Below are 15,736 nucleotides of genomic sequence, written 5' to 3'. Positions count from 1 at the left end.
ACTATTATGGGTATTATGCTAAGTGAATAAATATATAGGGTATTATGCTATGTGAAATTAATCAGTCAGAGAAAGACAAATATTATATGACTTCACTCATATGAGGACTTTAAGAACCAAAACAGATGAACATAAGGGAAGGGAAGCAAAAAAATATACAAACAGGGAAGGGGACAACATAAGAGACTCTTAAATATGGAAAACAAACAGAGGGTTACTGGAGGGGTTGTGGGAAATTGTTGCACTATATACTAACTAACTTAGATGTAAATTTAAAAAATAAATTTAAAAAATTTTAAAAAAAGCAAAACTATATGTGTGTATGTATATACATACATACAACTATATGTTTATATATACATACACAAAGGAAGAAAGTCTAAAAGATACATACCAAACTGGTAACAGTGTCTGCCTCTAAAAAAGCATAAATAAATGGAATTGGGGGTTATGGCATGGACCAAGATGCTAGTTTAAAAACTGTTTGATGATGATTTTGTTAGGGAATGCAATGTATTCATGTATTAATTATAAAATTAAGACTATGCTTATTTTAGCTCTTCTTCTCTTCCTCAACAGCTCAGTCCTAAAGCTATTGGTAGAACAGAGAAAAGGAGGCATCCACACTGGAGGGGAGCGGAGGGAGAAAAGAGCTGCGGTAGCCCAAAACAATGTCAAAACCCGAAAAGAATGAGGAAGTTGTCCACATAGAAGGGTTGCCTTACATGGAGTATCAGAGACCAAGCAGGTAAGAAGGGCCTCCATATATGAGGGTGATCTGGAGCATGGTTTCAGAACAAGAACACGGTGAGGGGCCCAAGTCAGAGCCCATCAAGGGTGACCATGTGAAGAGGTAGACTGGTGTGGGTGGCAGAGCCCAAGCATGGCAAAGAGTGTGACCATGAACAGGAGCAGCCTACAAAAGCATGTCAGAGCTGAGCAGGTGAGGGTGACACAGCGTGATAGAGTCCATGAGGGTGGTTTTGTGCTGGGGAGTCAGAGCCTGAAGAGGTGAGGGTGGCAACCACACACAGTGACAGACTGGCACAGAATATCAGAGCACAAGCAGGGAATGGAGGGCATCCCTTTAGAGGGTTGACCTGGCACAGGGTAAAGTGAGTGCAGGGAAGGTGCTTGGCATAGGATGTCAGACCAAGCAGAGTGAGGAGTGCTTTCACATGGTGAGAGCACCTGTGTCGTGATGGGATGGGCAGCAACTGGACTGGAAAGTGTCAGAAACCAAGTCAGGTAAAAGGGCATCCATGTGGGGAAGGAGCGGCAAAGAAATGAAGTTTGATTACATAGAGGCCAACTGATCAAGTAAGTAAATATACTGAGGATAATGGGAGCCTGGCTTCTCACAGTCAGTGAAGAGAGTTACAAATATCAAAGGGAGGAAACAAAACTGAACTGTGTAGTGTTGGACAGGAATTAGAGATTTCAGAGTGAATTCTTGGTTTATGACAGATAAGTAGAAAGACACTTATGTACAAATGGCTATATATGTGTGTATATTATGTGTATGGGTATGTAATTATATATACATTACATATACCCTTATTCTTACTATTTAAAGGGCTCAGGAATATGACACCCCAATAGCAATGAATACACTGGCTTCTAAATATCAGTCTTCCCTTAGAAGAAATCACAACTGGGGCCTGGGGGGCTCAGTCAGTTAAGTGTCCTACTCTTGATTTCAGCTTGAGTCATGATCTCGTGGTTTGTGGGTTTGGGCCCCACAATGGGCTCTGAACTGACAGCATGGAGCCTGCTTGGGATTCTCTCTGTCTCTCTCTCTCTCTCTCTCTCTCTCTCTCTCTGCCCCTCCCCCACTCATGTGCATGTGCACACTCTCACTCTCTCTCTCTCTCTCTCTCTCTCCCAAAAATAAATAAACATTAAAAAAAAATAAGAATGAGAACTTTTTGGAGAAGTGACTGATTCCAGGGCTGAGGCAGAGAAAGCCTGGAACACCTTATGTCAAAAAGCAAGGAAATGCTCAAACAATACTAAGAATAGTCAGAAGGTCACCACAGCCACCTTAAGGGCCTGCAACTGTCCAAATCTGGGACAATCTGAGCATCAAAATAAATAATGCTAGTAATGGATTAGAACTCACTGAATAAAACAAGAAACTATGAGGACAGGCTGATATAAGTAAATGAATGAATAAATTTAAAGTTTGATGAAGAATTGTATATTTATATAGTTTCAGAGTAGCTTGCTACAAAATATTATTACAAAGGAAAACAGACTACAGTAAAGTCTGGCAGATTAACCATCTTAATCAAGTGATCCAAGTGAATATCGCCAATAATGGTAGAAGCTGAAGTCATGGGCCATCTGATAGGATGCAGTGTAAAGAACAGAGTATCACTTTCATGTCATGTCTGTCAACATTGCATAACCTACATTTAGTTACAAGGAAATATTAAACAAACACAATTGAGGGATAACTTAAAAAATAACACCTGTAATCTTTAAAAGTATCAAGGGCACAAAAGTCAAAAAAGACTAAGGGACTATTTCAGAATAAGGAAATTAAAGAGCATGACAACTAAAAGTAATTATGTATTTCTAAACTGCATCTAATTGCTATAAAGGATGTTATTAGAATATCTGGGGGAACTGAAGAAGGTCTGAGGATTGAACAATGGTAATGATCAATGGTAATTTCTTGATTTTGATGGTCAGCTTGCGCTTATGCAGGAGAATCTCTTTGTTGGAAATACATGCTAGGATATTTGGTTTGCTATCTGGAGTAATGAGGTTTCAGAGTAACAACTTACTCTCAAATAGTTCCAAGGGGATAAGTTCTTTGTACTGTACTGGGGAGTATTCTGGAAGGATAAGACTATTTAAAAATAGGGGCACCTGGGTGGCTCAGTCAGTTAAGCATCTGGCTCTTGATTTTGGCTCAGGTCCATGATCTCATTCATGAGTTCAAGACTCAATTTGGGCTCTGCACTGATGCCAAGGAGCCTACTTGGTATTCTCACTCTCTCCAACTCTCTCCGCCCCTCCCTTGCTCACACTCTCTCTCTTTCAAAATAAATAAATAAACTTTAAAAAATAAGTAAATAAAAATAAAATTTAAAGTGCATTTGAAAGAAACTGTAAGATTTAAAAGTATCATTACAATGATTCAATGTCATGATAGTGTTTCTCTCCCCTGCTTCTCTTTCCTTTCTTTTTCCTTTCATTGCCTCCCTTCGTTCCTTCTGTGGTTCCTTCCTTCTCCTTCCCTTTCATTCCCTTCTTTTCCCTTTTTCCTACTTTCCTTCCTTATCTCTTTTGCTTTCTCAGCATTATGCTTTTTTTTTAAATATATGAAATTTATTGTCAAATTGGTTTCCATACAACATCCAGTGCTCATCCCAAAAGGTGCCCTCCTCAATACCCATCACCCACCTTCCCCTCCCTCCCACCCCCCATCAGCCCTCAGTTTGTTCTCAGTTTTTAAGAGTCTCTTATGCTTTGGCTCTCTCCCATTCTAACCTCTTTTTTTTTCCTTCCCCTCCCCCATGGGTTCCTGTTAAGTTTCTCAGGATCCACATAAGAGTGAACACATATGTTATCTGTCTTTCTCTGTATGGCTTATTTCACTTAGCATAACACTCTCCAGTTCCATCCACGTTGCTACAAAGGGCCATATTTCATTCCTTCTCATTGCCACGTAGTACTCCATTGTGTATATAAACCACAATTTCTTTATCCATTTATCAGTTGATGGACATTTAGGCTCTTTCCATAATTTCGCTATTGTTGAGAGTAGCATTATGCTTCTAATGTCACACACAGAGCCCTGATCAATTTTCCAGGTGGGTACAGAAAGATTCTTCATATATCCCCACTACAAAATGGCAGATATTGTAGGCAGGATCATAAAAACAATGGCAGTTAAAGATAACTGCTACCCTGACTGCCATCCTAAAAAAAATAGTATAATGATTACGTGTTTACTTGTATGCTACCCAAATCTCTCTGTTCACCAGAACCATTTGTTTTTATTAGTTGCTACTGTGCAGGTATTATTGACTACACAATATCATGGAATTATTAGGGCATTTAGAAATAATGATGTTTTGGTAATGTTTACCCTACCTACCTACCTCTTATAAAGAAGAAATGAAAAATATGGGAGAAAGTTCTCTGTGAACTATAAAGCACAAAAATTGTTAGCAGTCATTTAATTATCAGTGAGTACTTAACTACACAGAAATTTAGTATTAAATACAATATATCTCTATTACAAATTCCTAACTCCAAGAAGAATTGCCTACATCACCAACACTGATGAATCAGTATGATGCAGATTTTCTCCATGTTACGTAATAAGGCAAAGGTAGAAAAGTTTTTCACCTTTTCACTTTCTGTAACAATCTGGATAGCATTTGGGATGAGTCGAGCAGTTTTCTCCTTGGTCATGAAGGTTATGTTCTTTAATGCAATACAAATCTAAACACGTGAAAGAATGAAAAATTATCAAATGAATTTTTCTGAAACATATGCAGCACAAAATACGAAGTATGGCATCAATCTAATCCAGAATATTCTGTTGAAAAACCTGAAGGAGTTAATAACCACATGCTTGCATTCTCTGAGAAAAATAGGGTAAGCAGTCAGACGTTCTCCCCCAGCAGTAATTTCCTCCTCAGCTCTTATCTCTAACTTTAGGACAGAGTGTGAAAAGACATGTGGGTGTTCGTGTTCCACATTAACACATACACACACAAACAAAATTCAGACAGTCTGTCACATCAGACATGATTTTGGCAGTCAAATGGATGTATGTTCAAGCTTTTTTCAACCTGAAATCTCTTTCTCCAACTGTATTAAATATGTACAAATGGAGCTTGATGTATTAAGAAAATAGATTACACACTTCTACAATATATAAATATATCACGCGCATATACAAGTACAGATATACAAATATATATAAATTTACTTCAGAATCTAAAGTACATTGTTTTTAGGAGGACTATATATATATTTCTATCTATGCAATTATTTGTATCAACAAGTCAAATCAAAATACATCTTACTGTAGTTTCCCATCTGAAGATGTTGCTATAGAAACACAGCCAGTTTTCTGAAAGATAGAGACGTCCCTGAAGCAAAATGTCCCTCTGAAGAGCACAAGCATAATCTAGATACACAAGGATAAGGAACAGCTTATTCACAAAAATCTGGCAACTTTATAACCTTATATTACTTTAACACATGAAAAGTCATCACTCTTTGTTCAATTGTTTGTTCGTTTATTCACTCACTCATTCAGATACTTTGGCCATCATACACCAGCTATTTTGCTGGAAACCAGGATTACCAAAAATGTACCTTGCCCGCATGGAACACAGTCTATAAGGGAAGGTATACAATGAAAGAATTACCAAAGGAAGTATAATGATCAAAGTGTAGAGAAAGCTATGAGAGAATATAACAAGGAGTACACAGGTATGGGGGGATTGGGCAGGGAGAGAGTACATCAGGAAAGTTCTCCAGAAAAAAGTAGTCTTTAAACTGAGATCTAAAGATCAATAAATGGTCAGCTGGACCATAAGGAAACAGCATGTGTGAAGACCCCGTGGCAGAAAGAAACACAGCACATTTCAGTAACTATATAAAGATGTCTGAGCTAGAGAAGCTGGAAAAGCTAGATCATATAAGGTTCACAGACAACAGTAGACTGTGGACTTTACGAGAAGCCATTGATGAGTTTTAAGTAGAAGGGGCATGATCAGATGTACATTATTAAAGACTACTTTTTTCACACTGTGAATATGGATTCAGATAAATGAGTTGGAAGTCCAGGGGAAAACTGATGGTGGCTCAGACCAAGAAATGACAGTAGTAAGAGAAAGAAGTGGTTAGATTCAGAGATATTTAGGAGGTACTACCGATGGAAAATTGGTGATTAATTAGACGTTGGAAAAGGGTGAGGGAGGGGACAAGGGCTACTACAAAAATTATATCCATTTTAAGTTAGTTTCAAAGTTGATCCTCACTGCCTCAGCGCTAAAATCCAGCAAAATCAAGAGTGTTCTGGTAAATGCTGCTATTTACCAGTAAGTTAATATCATAATTTAGATTTGGCTCTTTGGCTAATGTAAACAGTATTGCTAAATTATCAATAATTCAAGATATAAAGATCTGCTATGATATTTGGTTTACCTGATAAATTTTAAAACTATATGAAGTGATTAGCAATTTTAGGAAAAAGCTGTTAAGGTTATGAATCTCAAAATATTTAAATTTCATCATATTAAATTTCTAATTTAACTAAAATACTAAAAATTGAGCCAAGTAATTCAGTCTTTCAAAATGTTTCCTTCAGCAAAAGAAAACTGAGATGCCCCCAAAATCTTAGTAAATAATTAAGTAGATTAAGTTACTCATTACTAGTACACATCTCTAAAACAGGAATTGGGCTAAAGGTCACCATGAGGTGTCCTGAAATTTTTATATAAGCCACTGAAACATTTTATTAATTTAATGCTTCTCACATTTCAGATCAGAAATGCCTGGCAGACTTATTAAAACAGATTGGTAGGCCCCTCCCCAGAGTTTCTGATTAAATATGTTTGGAGTAGGGTGAAGAGTTTCATGTCTAACATGAGCCCAAGTAACACTAACATTACTAGTCTGTGCACCACGCTATGAGAACCAATGCACTATTTTACATTAACTATGTTCAAAGCCCTAGCAACCAACTGGATTATTTTAACCAAAGACTATTTGACACAGATTGACAGACTTTTTTCAGTGGTTTAAAAAAGGGTTTCCCTCGAGGCACCTGGGTGGCTCAGTCGGTTAAGCATCCAACTCTTGATTTTGGCTCAGGTCATCACGGTTCATGGGATCGAGCCCTGTGTCAGGCTCTGCACTGACAGCACTGGGCCTGCTTGGGCTTCTCTCTCCCTCTCTCTCTGCCCCTCCCCCACTCATATACACACACTCTCTCTCTCTCTCAAAATAAATAAATTTTAAAAAACTTTAAAAAAGGGGGGGCTTCCCTAAAACAGATGTATTTTATTGTAATAAACTTATACCTCAATAAAATTTATTTTTTATAAAATGGCTTCTTAGCAATATGGCCTATGCAGGAAATGAAAAAAAAATTTAAGGCAGGAAATTTTACTTTTTTCTACTCCCAATTTCCCTACTGATAAACATGTAATTGTCATTTCAGAAGGCAATATTCTACCTGATTTGAGTCAAATGACAATCTGATTCATCTAGAATGGGATAAGAAAATGTTTATCAAAAATTGTTTTATGGATTTATAACTTTATAATTTGTGACTAGAAAGTTAGAATAAAATTAAGTAAATTAACCAAGCAACATAGGTCACTTTGATGTGTGTGTTAACATCAACTTACTAGCTATTACATAATCAATTTCAGAAAAATTAAATGGCTCCTATTCTTAAAGATTTATTTTAATAACTATAGTATAATGAAGGATACAGTGGAAATATGTACCAAGTGTTATGGAAATACAGATAGAGTGAATCAGCACCATATACTTCTACAGTAAGGTTGTACAATAAATAAACAAGATGTCCTATTATAGTTTTATCAAAGAATTTAGGCATATCTATCCATAAGGGAGGTGAATTAAAAGAATGTGTTTTTAAACAATCATGTCAGGAAACACACATCCCAAAGTATTCTTTGGGAGCCCCATAATGGGAACACTGCTTTTAAAAAGACTTTTTGGGGGCATCTAGATGGCTCAGCAGGTTAAGCGTCTGACTCTTGGTTTCGGCTCAGGTCAAGATGTCACGGCTCATAGAGCCCTGCATCGGGCTCTGTGCTGACAGCACTGAGCCTGCTTGGGATTCTCTCCCTCTCCATCTCTCTCTCTCTCTTTCTCTACCTCTCCATTACTTATGTGCACAAACACATGAGCACACTCTCGCTCTCTCTCTCAAAATAAATAATTTTAAATAAATAAATAATAAAAAAGAGTCTTTGGAATATTTTTAGGATTGCTTTCAGATTTAATACTTAAATTATAAAAGATAAGCATTCTCCTTTTTCACACTTAACATTTTTTATGTTGTTCTGTTTGCTTTTTACCTGAGACAACTGTAAAGGTAAATACAAATAGAAAAAAAATTAATTTTCCCTAATGCAAAAAGGGAAAAAGACTCCCTCCTCACTTCTCTTTGAGCATTTTCTTCAGAAAATTTGTAAATTCTTTATTGCTTCTTTGAGGTACATGTGAATCTTTTTAAAAACAAAATAAGCCCCTTGCCAGGTTTACAATCCAGGAATGTTTTCTCAAGGACTTAGGAGCCATCTCTTGGAAATGTAAACATCAAGAGAGATAGCCCCCTATCTCCCAGTTTCTGTAATAGGGTAGGAGCTTAACTTCGGTGGGCAACTTGCTCCAAGCTGCAAAACAAACTTTTGTCATAAAGATACGAGTTTATTTTTCCTTTGCATAAAGCCAGTTAACTAACACAGATAGTAGCCCCAATTATCAGGTGAATTTATGATGAAATTGTGTGTGACAAACAGTACTATCATGTCCTCTTACTTGAGGACTAGTTATCACTTATCTTTAGAACATGTGTAAAGGGTTGTATCTGCTTGGCTATATAAAAGGGTGAGATTTTCTTTCTGTCTCTCTTCACAATCTCTTTTACAGATTACCTGTGAGCATATCTCATTCCAGTTGAATGCTTATTCAATAATAAAACTGTTTTCTTTCTTTTCTACTTTTGTGAGAGGTTTTCTGGATTGGTAGGGTATTTTGTTTTTAATTGTATTTCTCCAACATAACATTTTCTTTGGCCAGGAATAAGAAGAGTAAGAATAAAGAAGGCACAAATGAATATTAGGAGTGAAAATGTGGACTCCAGCTAAAGTAGATGTTTAGAAATATTCTAGGGATAGTTAGTTGTTTAATCAGGGATTCATACTTGGGATAAGTCACCTAACAATTTAATTAGGACTACACTCCTTCAGGAGCTACTAGAAGCCCTTAGGCTACCTTTATTACTGTTTAACAACAAATGTTTGGCTAACTAGCAGAGACACAGAAAAGGGTTTTCATTAGCAAAATTAGTGGTTTATCAGCATACAGGATGTTAGACATGGGATCACACTGGTGAAATCAGTTGTATAACTATACAAGGATTGGTTATCTTTTAAAGACCCTCTTCATCATCAGTATTTTATGTACAGAGAAAAAGAACCTAGTAAGCTCTTACCCTTAGGTATGGCACTTGTGTTACCTTGATCAGTGCTTCTCAAACTTTAATGTGCATATAAATTACCTGGAGATACCACTGAAGGGAGATTTGTGTCTTCTTCCCCATACGCTTAATTATTCAAGCATTTATTTTTATCAATATATACTCATGGATATTTTATTCTTCAGGTTATAATCCAATATTATCATTATTTATTTTATTGCTCAAATTATTCTCTCTTTGACCACTGGGAGTTCTTTCGAATTGGCTTTTTTTTTTTTTTTTTAGCACTTCCTTACTTTCTGGCACTACAAGCTACTCCATAGCCACTCATATTCTTTTTTCACTGCCCCAGCCCCAGAATGGACCATTTCTTCAAGGAGCTCTCATTCCTTTTATTGGGGATGGTATTTAGAGACCAATATCTGGGTAGTGGACATGCTGACTGCTTACTAAGGTATCACTGTTTCTAGGCTTGAGCAACAGACAGAGCTAGGGAATAGATGTATATATGCTAACCCATCCTTGAGTGCAATATGTCACTTGTATGTAATATAGTTAGATTCTTTTCTTATTGATGGAATTTCAACCTGGGATCTCCTGATATTCTGGTTGACTTTTTCAACTTTTATACAATAAAGTTACCTCTGTAAAGGCTTCACAAATGCAATTATGTTACCACCACCCCAGTACCATATAGAACCATTCCATCACTGTAAAAATTCCCTTGTGAAACCACTCTCCTTTCCCAGTGTCCACAAATCTGCTTTCCATCCCTATATATTTGCATTTTTCATAATGTCAAATAAATGGAATCATAAAACATGTAACCTTTTAAGTTTTGTTTTTCTCACTTAGAAAATGTATTGAAGATTCATCCATGTTGCAATGCATATTAATAGCTTGTTCCTTTTTATTGCTGAATAGTATTCCATTATATGGATGTGCCACAGTTTGTTTATTCATTCACCAGTTGAATGACATCTTGGTTATTACCCATTGTTAACAAAGATGCTATAAACATTCACGTACAGTACTTTTGTGAACATCAGCTTACAGTTCACTTGAGAAAATAACTAGGATTGCCAGGTCATACGGTTAAGTGCATGTTTAACTTTACAAGAAACTGCCAACTTGCCTTTAAAAGCAGCTGCGCCAGCCTGCATTCCCACCACCAGGAGATGAGAGCCTTGCAGCCTCATCTTCATTTGCTGCTGTCCATCGTTTTGTTGTTGCTGTGAATTTTAGCAATTCTCACTGCCAGGTAGTTTACTTGTGCTTTTAATGTGCATTCCCCTATAATTGATGTGGAGGATTTTTTTACATGCTTATCTGTCCTCCATATATATCTTGGGTAAAGTGTATTTACCCATTTTTTTAATTGGGTTGTTTGTGTTCTTATTGTTGACTTTTATTTCCATTCTAAATACAAGGATTTTTTTTTAATCAGATAGGTGATTATCAACTATTTTCTCTCAGTCTGTGGCTTGGTACAATTAAACCTGGTTTTAGTTTTCTACTTTGTAAAAGTCTGTATTTTGCAAGTTTTATACAATAAACAGGTTCATTGTATCAGTGAGAGAAAACAAAAAAGTGTAAATTTTTTAAAACAAATTCACATACTGAAAAATACCTAGAAAGCTATACAAACAATATGAACTAAATTTATATGTAGGTGTTATGGTTACCAATACTTTTCAATTTTTTTCCTTATATTTTTCTGCAGAGCTTTAATGTTTTATAATGAATATGTATCATTACATTATCAGATTAAATTCTTTCAAGAAGGCAGTGATAAGTATGATAAATTTTACACAGGTTTCCTTGAAAAGTCACTTGATTTCAAGTGACAAACTGGAAAGAAACACTTGCAACACACATGAAAAAGATCTAATTTTTTAAACATCTAACAAGCTACTACAAATTAAGAAAAAGACAAAAAAAAACAGAAAAATGGGCAGAGTTTATGAAATGTTCACAGAAAAAGAAATACAAATGGTTTATACATATATAAATAGATGTTCAACCTCCTTTATAATTAAAGACATGGCATATTTCAACAATGATTAAGTACCATTTCTAACTACCAAATTTTACTAAAGCAAACTTCCTGAGATGGGGCAAAACAGGTACTCACATACACTTCTGATGAAAATGCAAATTGGTACAGACTTTTTGGAGGGTAACTTGGCAACAGGAAACTTATTAAATACTTATTACCTTTTTACCACAATTCCACTTCATAGAATTTATCTTACAATGTATGTGCACATATGTGCTAAAACAAATGTAAAAGTTTCAATGCAACATTAGTGGAAATAGTAACAGACAGGAAGTGATCAAAATGTCCATCAATAAAGGATTTGTTAAATAAATTACAGTACAGAGTTCATTTAGTTGAATATGGGCAGGCATTAAAAGAATGAAGTAATTACTTAAGTAAGGCTACTAAAAAGAGCTCTAAACAAGGTTCAAAGAGTAAACACAGTTATGTTCCCAATGAAATTCTCTTAGGCGGGGGATGCCTGGGTGGCTCAGCTGGTTAAGCTTCTGACTCTTGATTTCGGCTCAGGTCATGATCTCATGATTCCTGAGATCGAGCCCTGCATCGGGCTCCATGATGACAGCATAGAGCCTGCTTGGGATTCTCTCTCTCTCTCTCTCTCTCTCTCTCTCTCTGTCCCTACCCCACTTGCATGTGCGCTTTCCCTCTCTTTCTCAAAATAAATAAATAAACTTTAAAAATAAAAAGTAATAAAAAGAAATTCTGTTAGGAATATACATATATACCCCTTGAAATGCCTACAGAAAACTTCTCGAAATATACATAAGAAATTACTCTAAGTGGCTATACAGCCCAGAAAGTATGTTGGAATAGTCTTGGTTGGAAGGGTGACTCACTTCTCATTATATGCCCTTATATAGCATTTAAATATTTTGTCATGAGAATACATTGCTTTCAAATGTTCTTAGAAGTTGTTTTAACTCATTACGATATTTAAAGTACTGAGCTGAACTACAGAAATTCAGTTACATTGTGTTGAATACTGCCCAACAGTACCAGAAATCAGAAATTTCTATGAATAAATGGTTTAAATGAAATATATACTAAAATTAAAACCTAGTTGTATATTTTGATTATAAAAAAACATATTAAGCTTATATCAAAAATTAAGCACTTTTGTAAGAAAAATCGCTACAGTTTTCCTCTTCAAGTCTATTTAAACAAAATCTACCTGAAAGATTACATGAGGGGCACCTGGCTGGCTCAGTTGGGAGAGCCTGCAACTCGATCTCCAGGTCATGAGTTCAAGCACCATATTGGGTGTAGAGATTACTAAAAACTAAATAAATAAACTTGGGGCACCTGGATGGCTCAGTTGGTTGAGCAGCCAACTTCAGTGAGGTATGTTCTCACAGATCATGAGTTTGAGCCCCGCATCAGGCTCACTGCTGTCATCAGCACAGAGCCCACTTTGTATCCTCTGTCCCCCTCTCTGCCCCCTGCCCTCCCCTTAAACTCTTAAAAATAAACATTTAATAAATAAATAAACAAACAATTTTAAAAAGAAGGATTACACGAAAAAGAATATAGCCCCAGAAAATTTTACAAAATTGGCTCTATAATCTGTTAAGGAGTACCTTTTTCCGGGGAAAGTTAATATATATTGAACAGCAAATTTAAATTTTTCCTACAAAACCATATGAAACAAGCACCAGAAGAAATTGTGACAATGATTTCCTTTTAGTTCTATTTTTCTTAGCTAGTACTGAATATTTTTATAAGTCAGAAATCACTCCTCCCCAAATTATAACTTAGTTTTACATTGTCTAATTAGAATGATAACATGCTGCTTATCTTAAAAAATATTTTCTGTCTAGCACAAAGGCTCAAATATTCTACAAATATTGTCACTTGTCAGTTCTCTTTTGATAATGAGGTAGTAAAATGGTTTTTTGCAACTTCCTGTCTGTTTTACCTGCTATCAGCTTCTCTGTATCAGGTAAGTGTGTGAACTGTCTTTTGTATTCCTCATTCCTGTCTTTATAGGTGGCACTTGAAATCTGCAACAATAAAAAGATTAAATTTCCATTTAATTATAATCTTTATTAGATGAACTAAAAGGTAGTGTCTTGAACAAATTTAAATGGACTGTAAAATAACATGCTTCTTATGCAATATTTTGTACATTTTTATATGAAAAACTAGATACATAAACATTTCAAAAAACACCAAAAGCAAGCAAAGGAAGCTCCCAGCATGCTGGAGTAAGGAGTTTAGCAAATTCTCTCTACAAAAGCAAATAAAAAACTACCAAAAACATCATCTCAAATTATTGGAAATTGACCAAAGGCATGCAATAAACTGAGAAGCATTTTTTTCATGAAAATCTACCAAACTTAGAAGCAGCGGAAGTCTGTGGCACTGTTTCCTTGCCCAGTGGCCCTTACTCATCCTCCCCCATCGGTTAAATCACTGTGACAGTGTGACAGTTCCACGAGGGCAGTTGTGTAGGCTATGAAAACTAGCAGCTATGCTGAGCGAGATGACTGAGATGGTTCAGAGTGGAGAGCAGAAAAGCTATGCTCAGAAGTGAAAGGGAAAATTCTGAAGCTATCCACAAGAGTGTGAGGTTGTAGTCTCATTTGTGGCAAGAAATAAGCCCACTGGCAGATTAGCAGCAGACTTAACAGAGACCTTGGAGGAGAGACAGCCATAAATGGGGTTCATAAACTTCCCATGTATTCCTGGCTAAACAGAAGCTGCATGCATAGGTAGCAGAGACTACAGAGTTCCCATACTATCCACACATTCCTGGCTAGAAACAAGTCTTGGGGAAACATAAAAATTGAGACAAACTTGAAAACAGCCTGAACATTGAATACATTCCCCAACCTACACACAGATCTCTCAGCAGAAGAAAAAAGTCTTACTGGCTCTATGTATTTAAGCACAATTTCCAGGGCACCTGGGTGCCTCAGTTGGCTAAGCATCCAACTTTGGCTCAGGTCATGATCTCGCGGTTCGTGAGTTCAAGCCCCGCATTGGGCTCTCTGCTGACAGCTCATAGCCTGGAGCCTGCTTCAGATTCTGTGTCTCCCTCTCTCTGCCCCTCCCCTGCTCATGCTCTCTCTCTCTCTCTCTCTCAAAGAATAAATAAACATTAAAAAAAACTTTTTTTTTAAATTTTTTTTTTTTAACGTTTATTTATTTTTGGGACAGAGAGAGACAGAGCATGAACGGGGGAGGGGCAGAGAGAGAGGGAGACACAGAATTGGAAGCAGGCTCCAGGCTCTGAGCCATCAGCCCAGAGCCTGATGCGGGGCTCGAACTCACGGACCGCAAGATTGTGACCTGAGCCGAAGTCGGACGCTTAACCGACTGAGCCACCCAGGTGCCCCAAAAAAAACTTTTTAAAAAAGCAAAATTTCTGACCAATCACTGGCTGACATAAGGGGTGACCACTAGGAAGCCAGCCTTGAAAATAAAAACAACATGGGGCGCCTGGGTGGCTCAGTTGGTTAAGCGTCCAACTTCAACTTAGGTCATGATCTCACGGTTCATGGGTTCGAGCCCCACATCGGGCTCTGTGCTGACACTCAGAGCCTGGAGCCTGCTTCAGATTCTGTGTCTCCCTCTCTCTCTGCCCCTCCTTCGCTCGTGCTCTGTCTCTCTCTGTCTCAAAAATGAATAACCATTAAAAAAATTTTTTGATAATAATAAAAAAAAATAAAACCAACAACAATACTAAGCTGAGCAGAGATAAGACAAATAGATTTCACAGATTTACTCTAGGCAAGTTACTAAACAAACAAAAATCATCAATAACAAGCTTTAGGGGTAGGGAGGATGCAATTAGAATCCACAGTTGCTACAATACATTATCTTAATAGTACAATGTTCAACAAAAACTATGAAACATGCCAAGAAACAGAAAAATGTGACTCATACTAAGGAAAGAGAAAAGCAGGGAGTAGGGTCTTTCAGGGTCCCCAAATACTACATTTATCAAAGACATCAAAGCAATTATTACAAATATGTTCAAACAACTAAAGAGAATCATGCTTAAAGAATTAAAGAAAAACATGTCAATAGTGATTCAACAAATAGAGAATCTCAACAAACACATTTTTAAAAAATTTTTAAGGAAAAAAAAGGACATTCTGGAGTTGAAAACTACATTCACTGAAATAAAAAATTCACTGAAGGGGCTCAACAAAAATTCAATATAGCAGGGAAAGAATGAGTGAACTTAAAGATTATTAGCAAAAATTATCCAATTTGAAGAACAGAGATGAAAAAGATTGTAGAAAATGAACAGACTCAGAGACCCATGAGACAAAATTAAGCGATTCAAAATACACTCAGTAGGTTTGAGCCACCTAGGTCATGATCTCACTGTTTGCGGGTTCTGTGCTGACAGCTCAGAGCCTGGAGCCTACTTCAAATTCTGTGTCTCTCTCTCTCTTTCTGCCCCTCATCTGCTCACGCTCAGTCTCTCTCTCTCTCTCTCAAAAATTAAG

General features: G+C 36.6%; 1 protein-coding gene across 2 annotated transcripts in view; it reads right to left on the bottom strand.

Moving 5' to 3' along the window:
• GRAMD1C (GRAM domain containing 1C) overlaps window positions 1-15,736 on the bottom strand; it is a 102,518-nt gene that overhangs the window by 68,798 nt on the left and 17,984 nt on the right. For both annotated transcript variants that reach the window (XM_078453015.2, XM_078453016.2), the window contains exons 3-5: window positions 13,192-13,276; window positions 5,052-5,155; window positions 4,366-4,461 (exon numbers count right to left, since the gene is read on the bottom strand). In XM_078453015.2, coding sequence (XP_078309141.2) covers window positions 4,366-4,461; window positions 5,052-5,155; window positions 13,192-13,276 — 285 coding nt within the window. The remainder of the gene's footprint in view (window positions 1-4,365; window positions 4,462-5,051; window positions 5,156-13,191; window positions 13,277-15,736) is intronic.

Source organism: Panthera onca, chromosome C2 (genome assembly GCF_046562875.1).
Source record: "Panthera onca isolate mPanOnc1 chromosome C2, mPanOnc1 haplotype 2, whole genome shotgun sequence".
Classification (NCBI taxonomy): Eukaryota; Metazoa; Chordata; class Mammalia; order Carnivora; family Felidae; genus Panthera; species Panthera onca.
The sequence above is the reverse complement of the archived record's forward strand: the minus strand, read 5'-3'. Positions and strand labels throughout refer to the sequence as shown.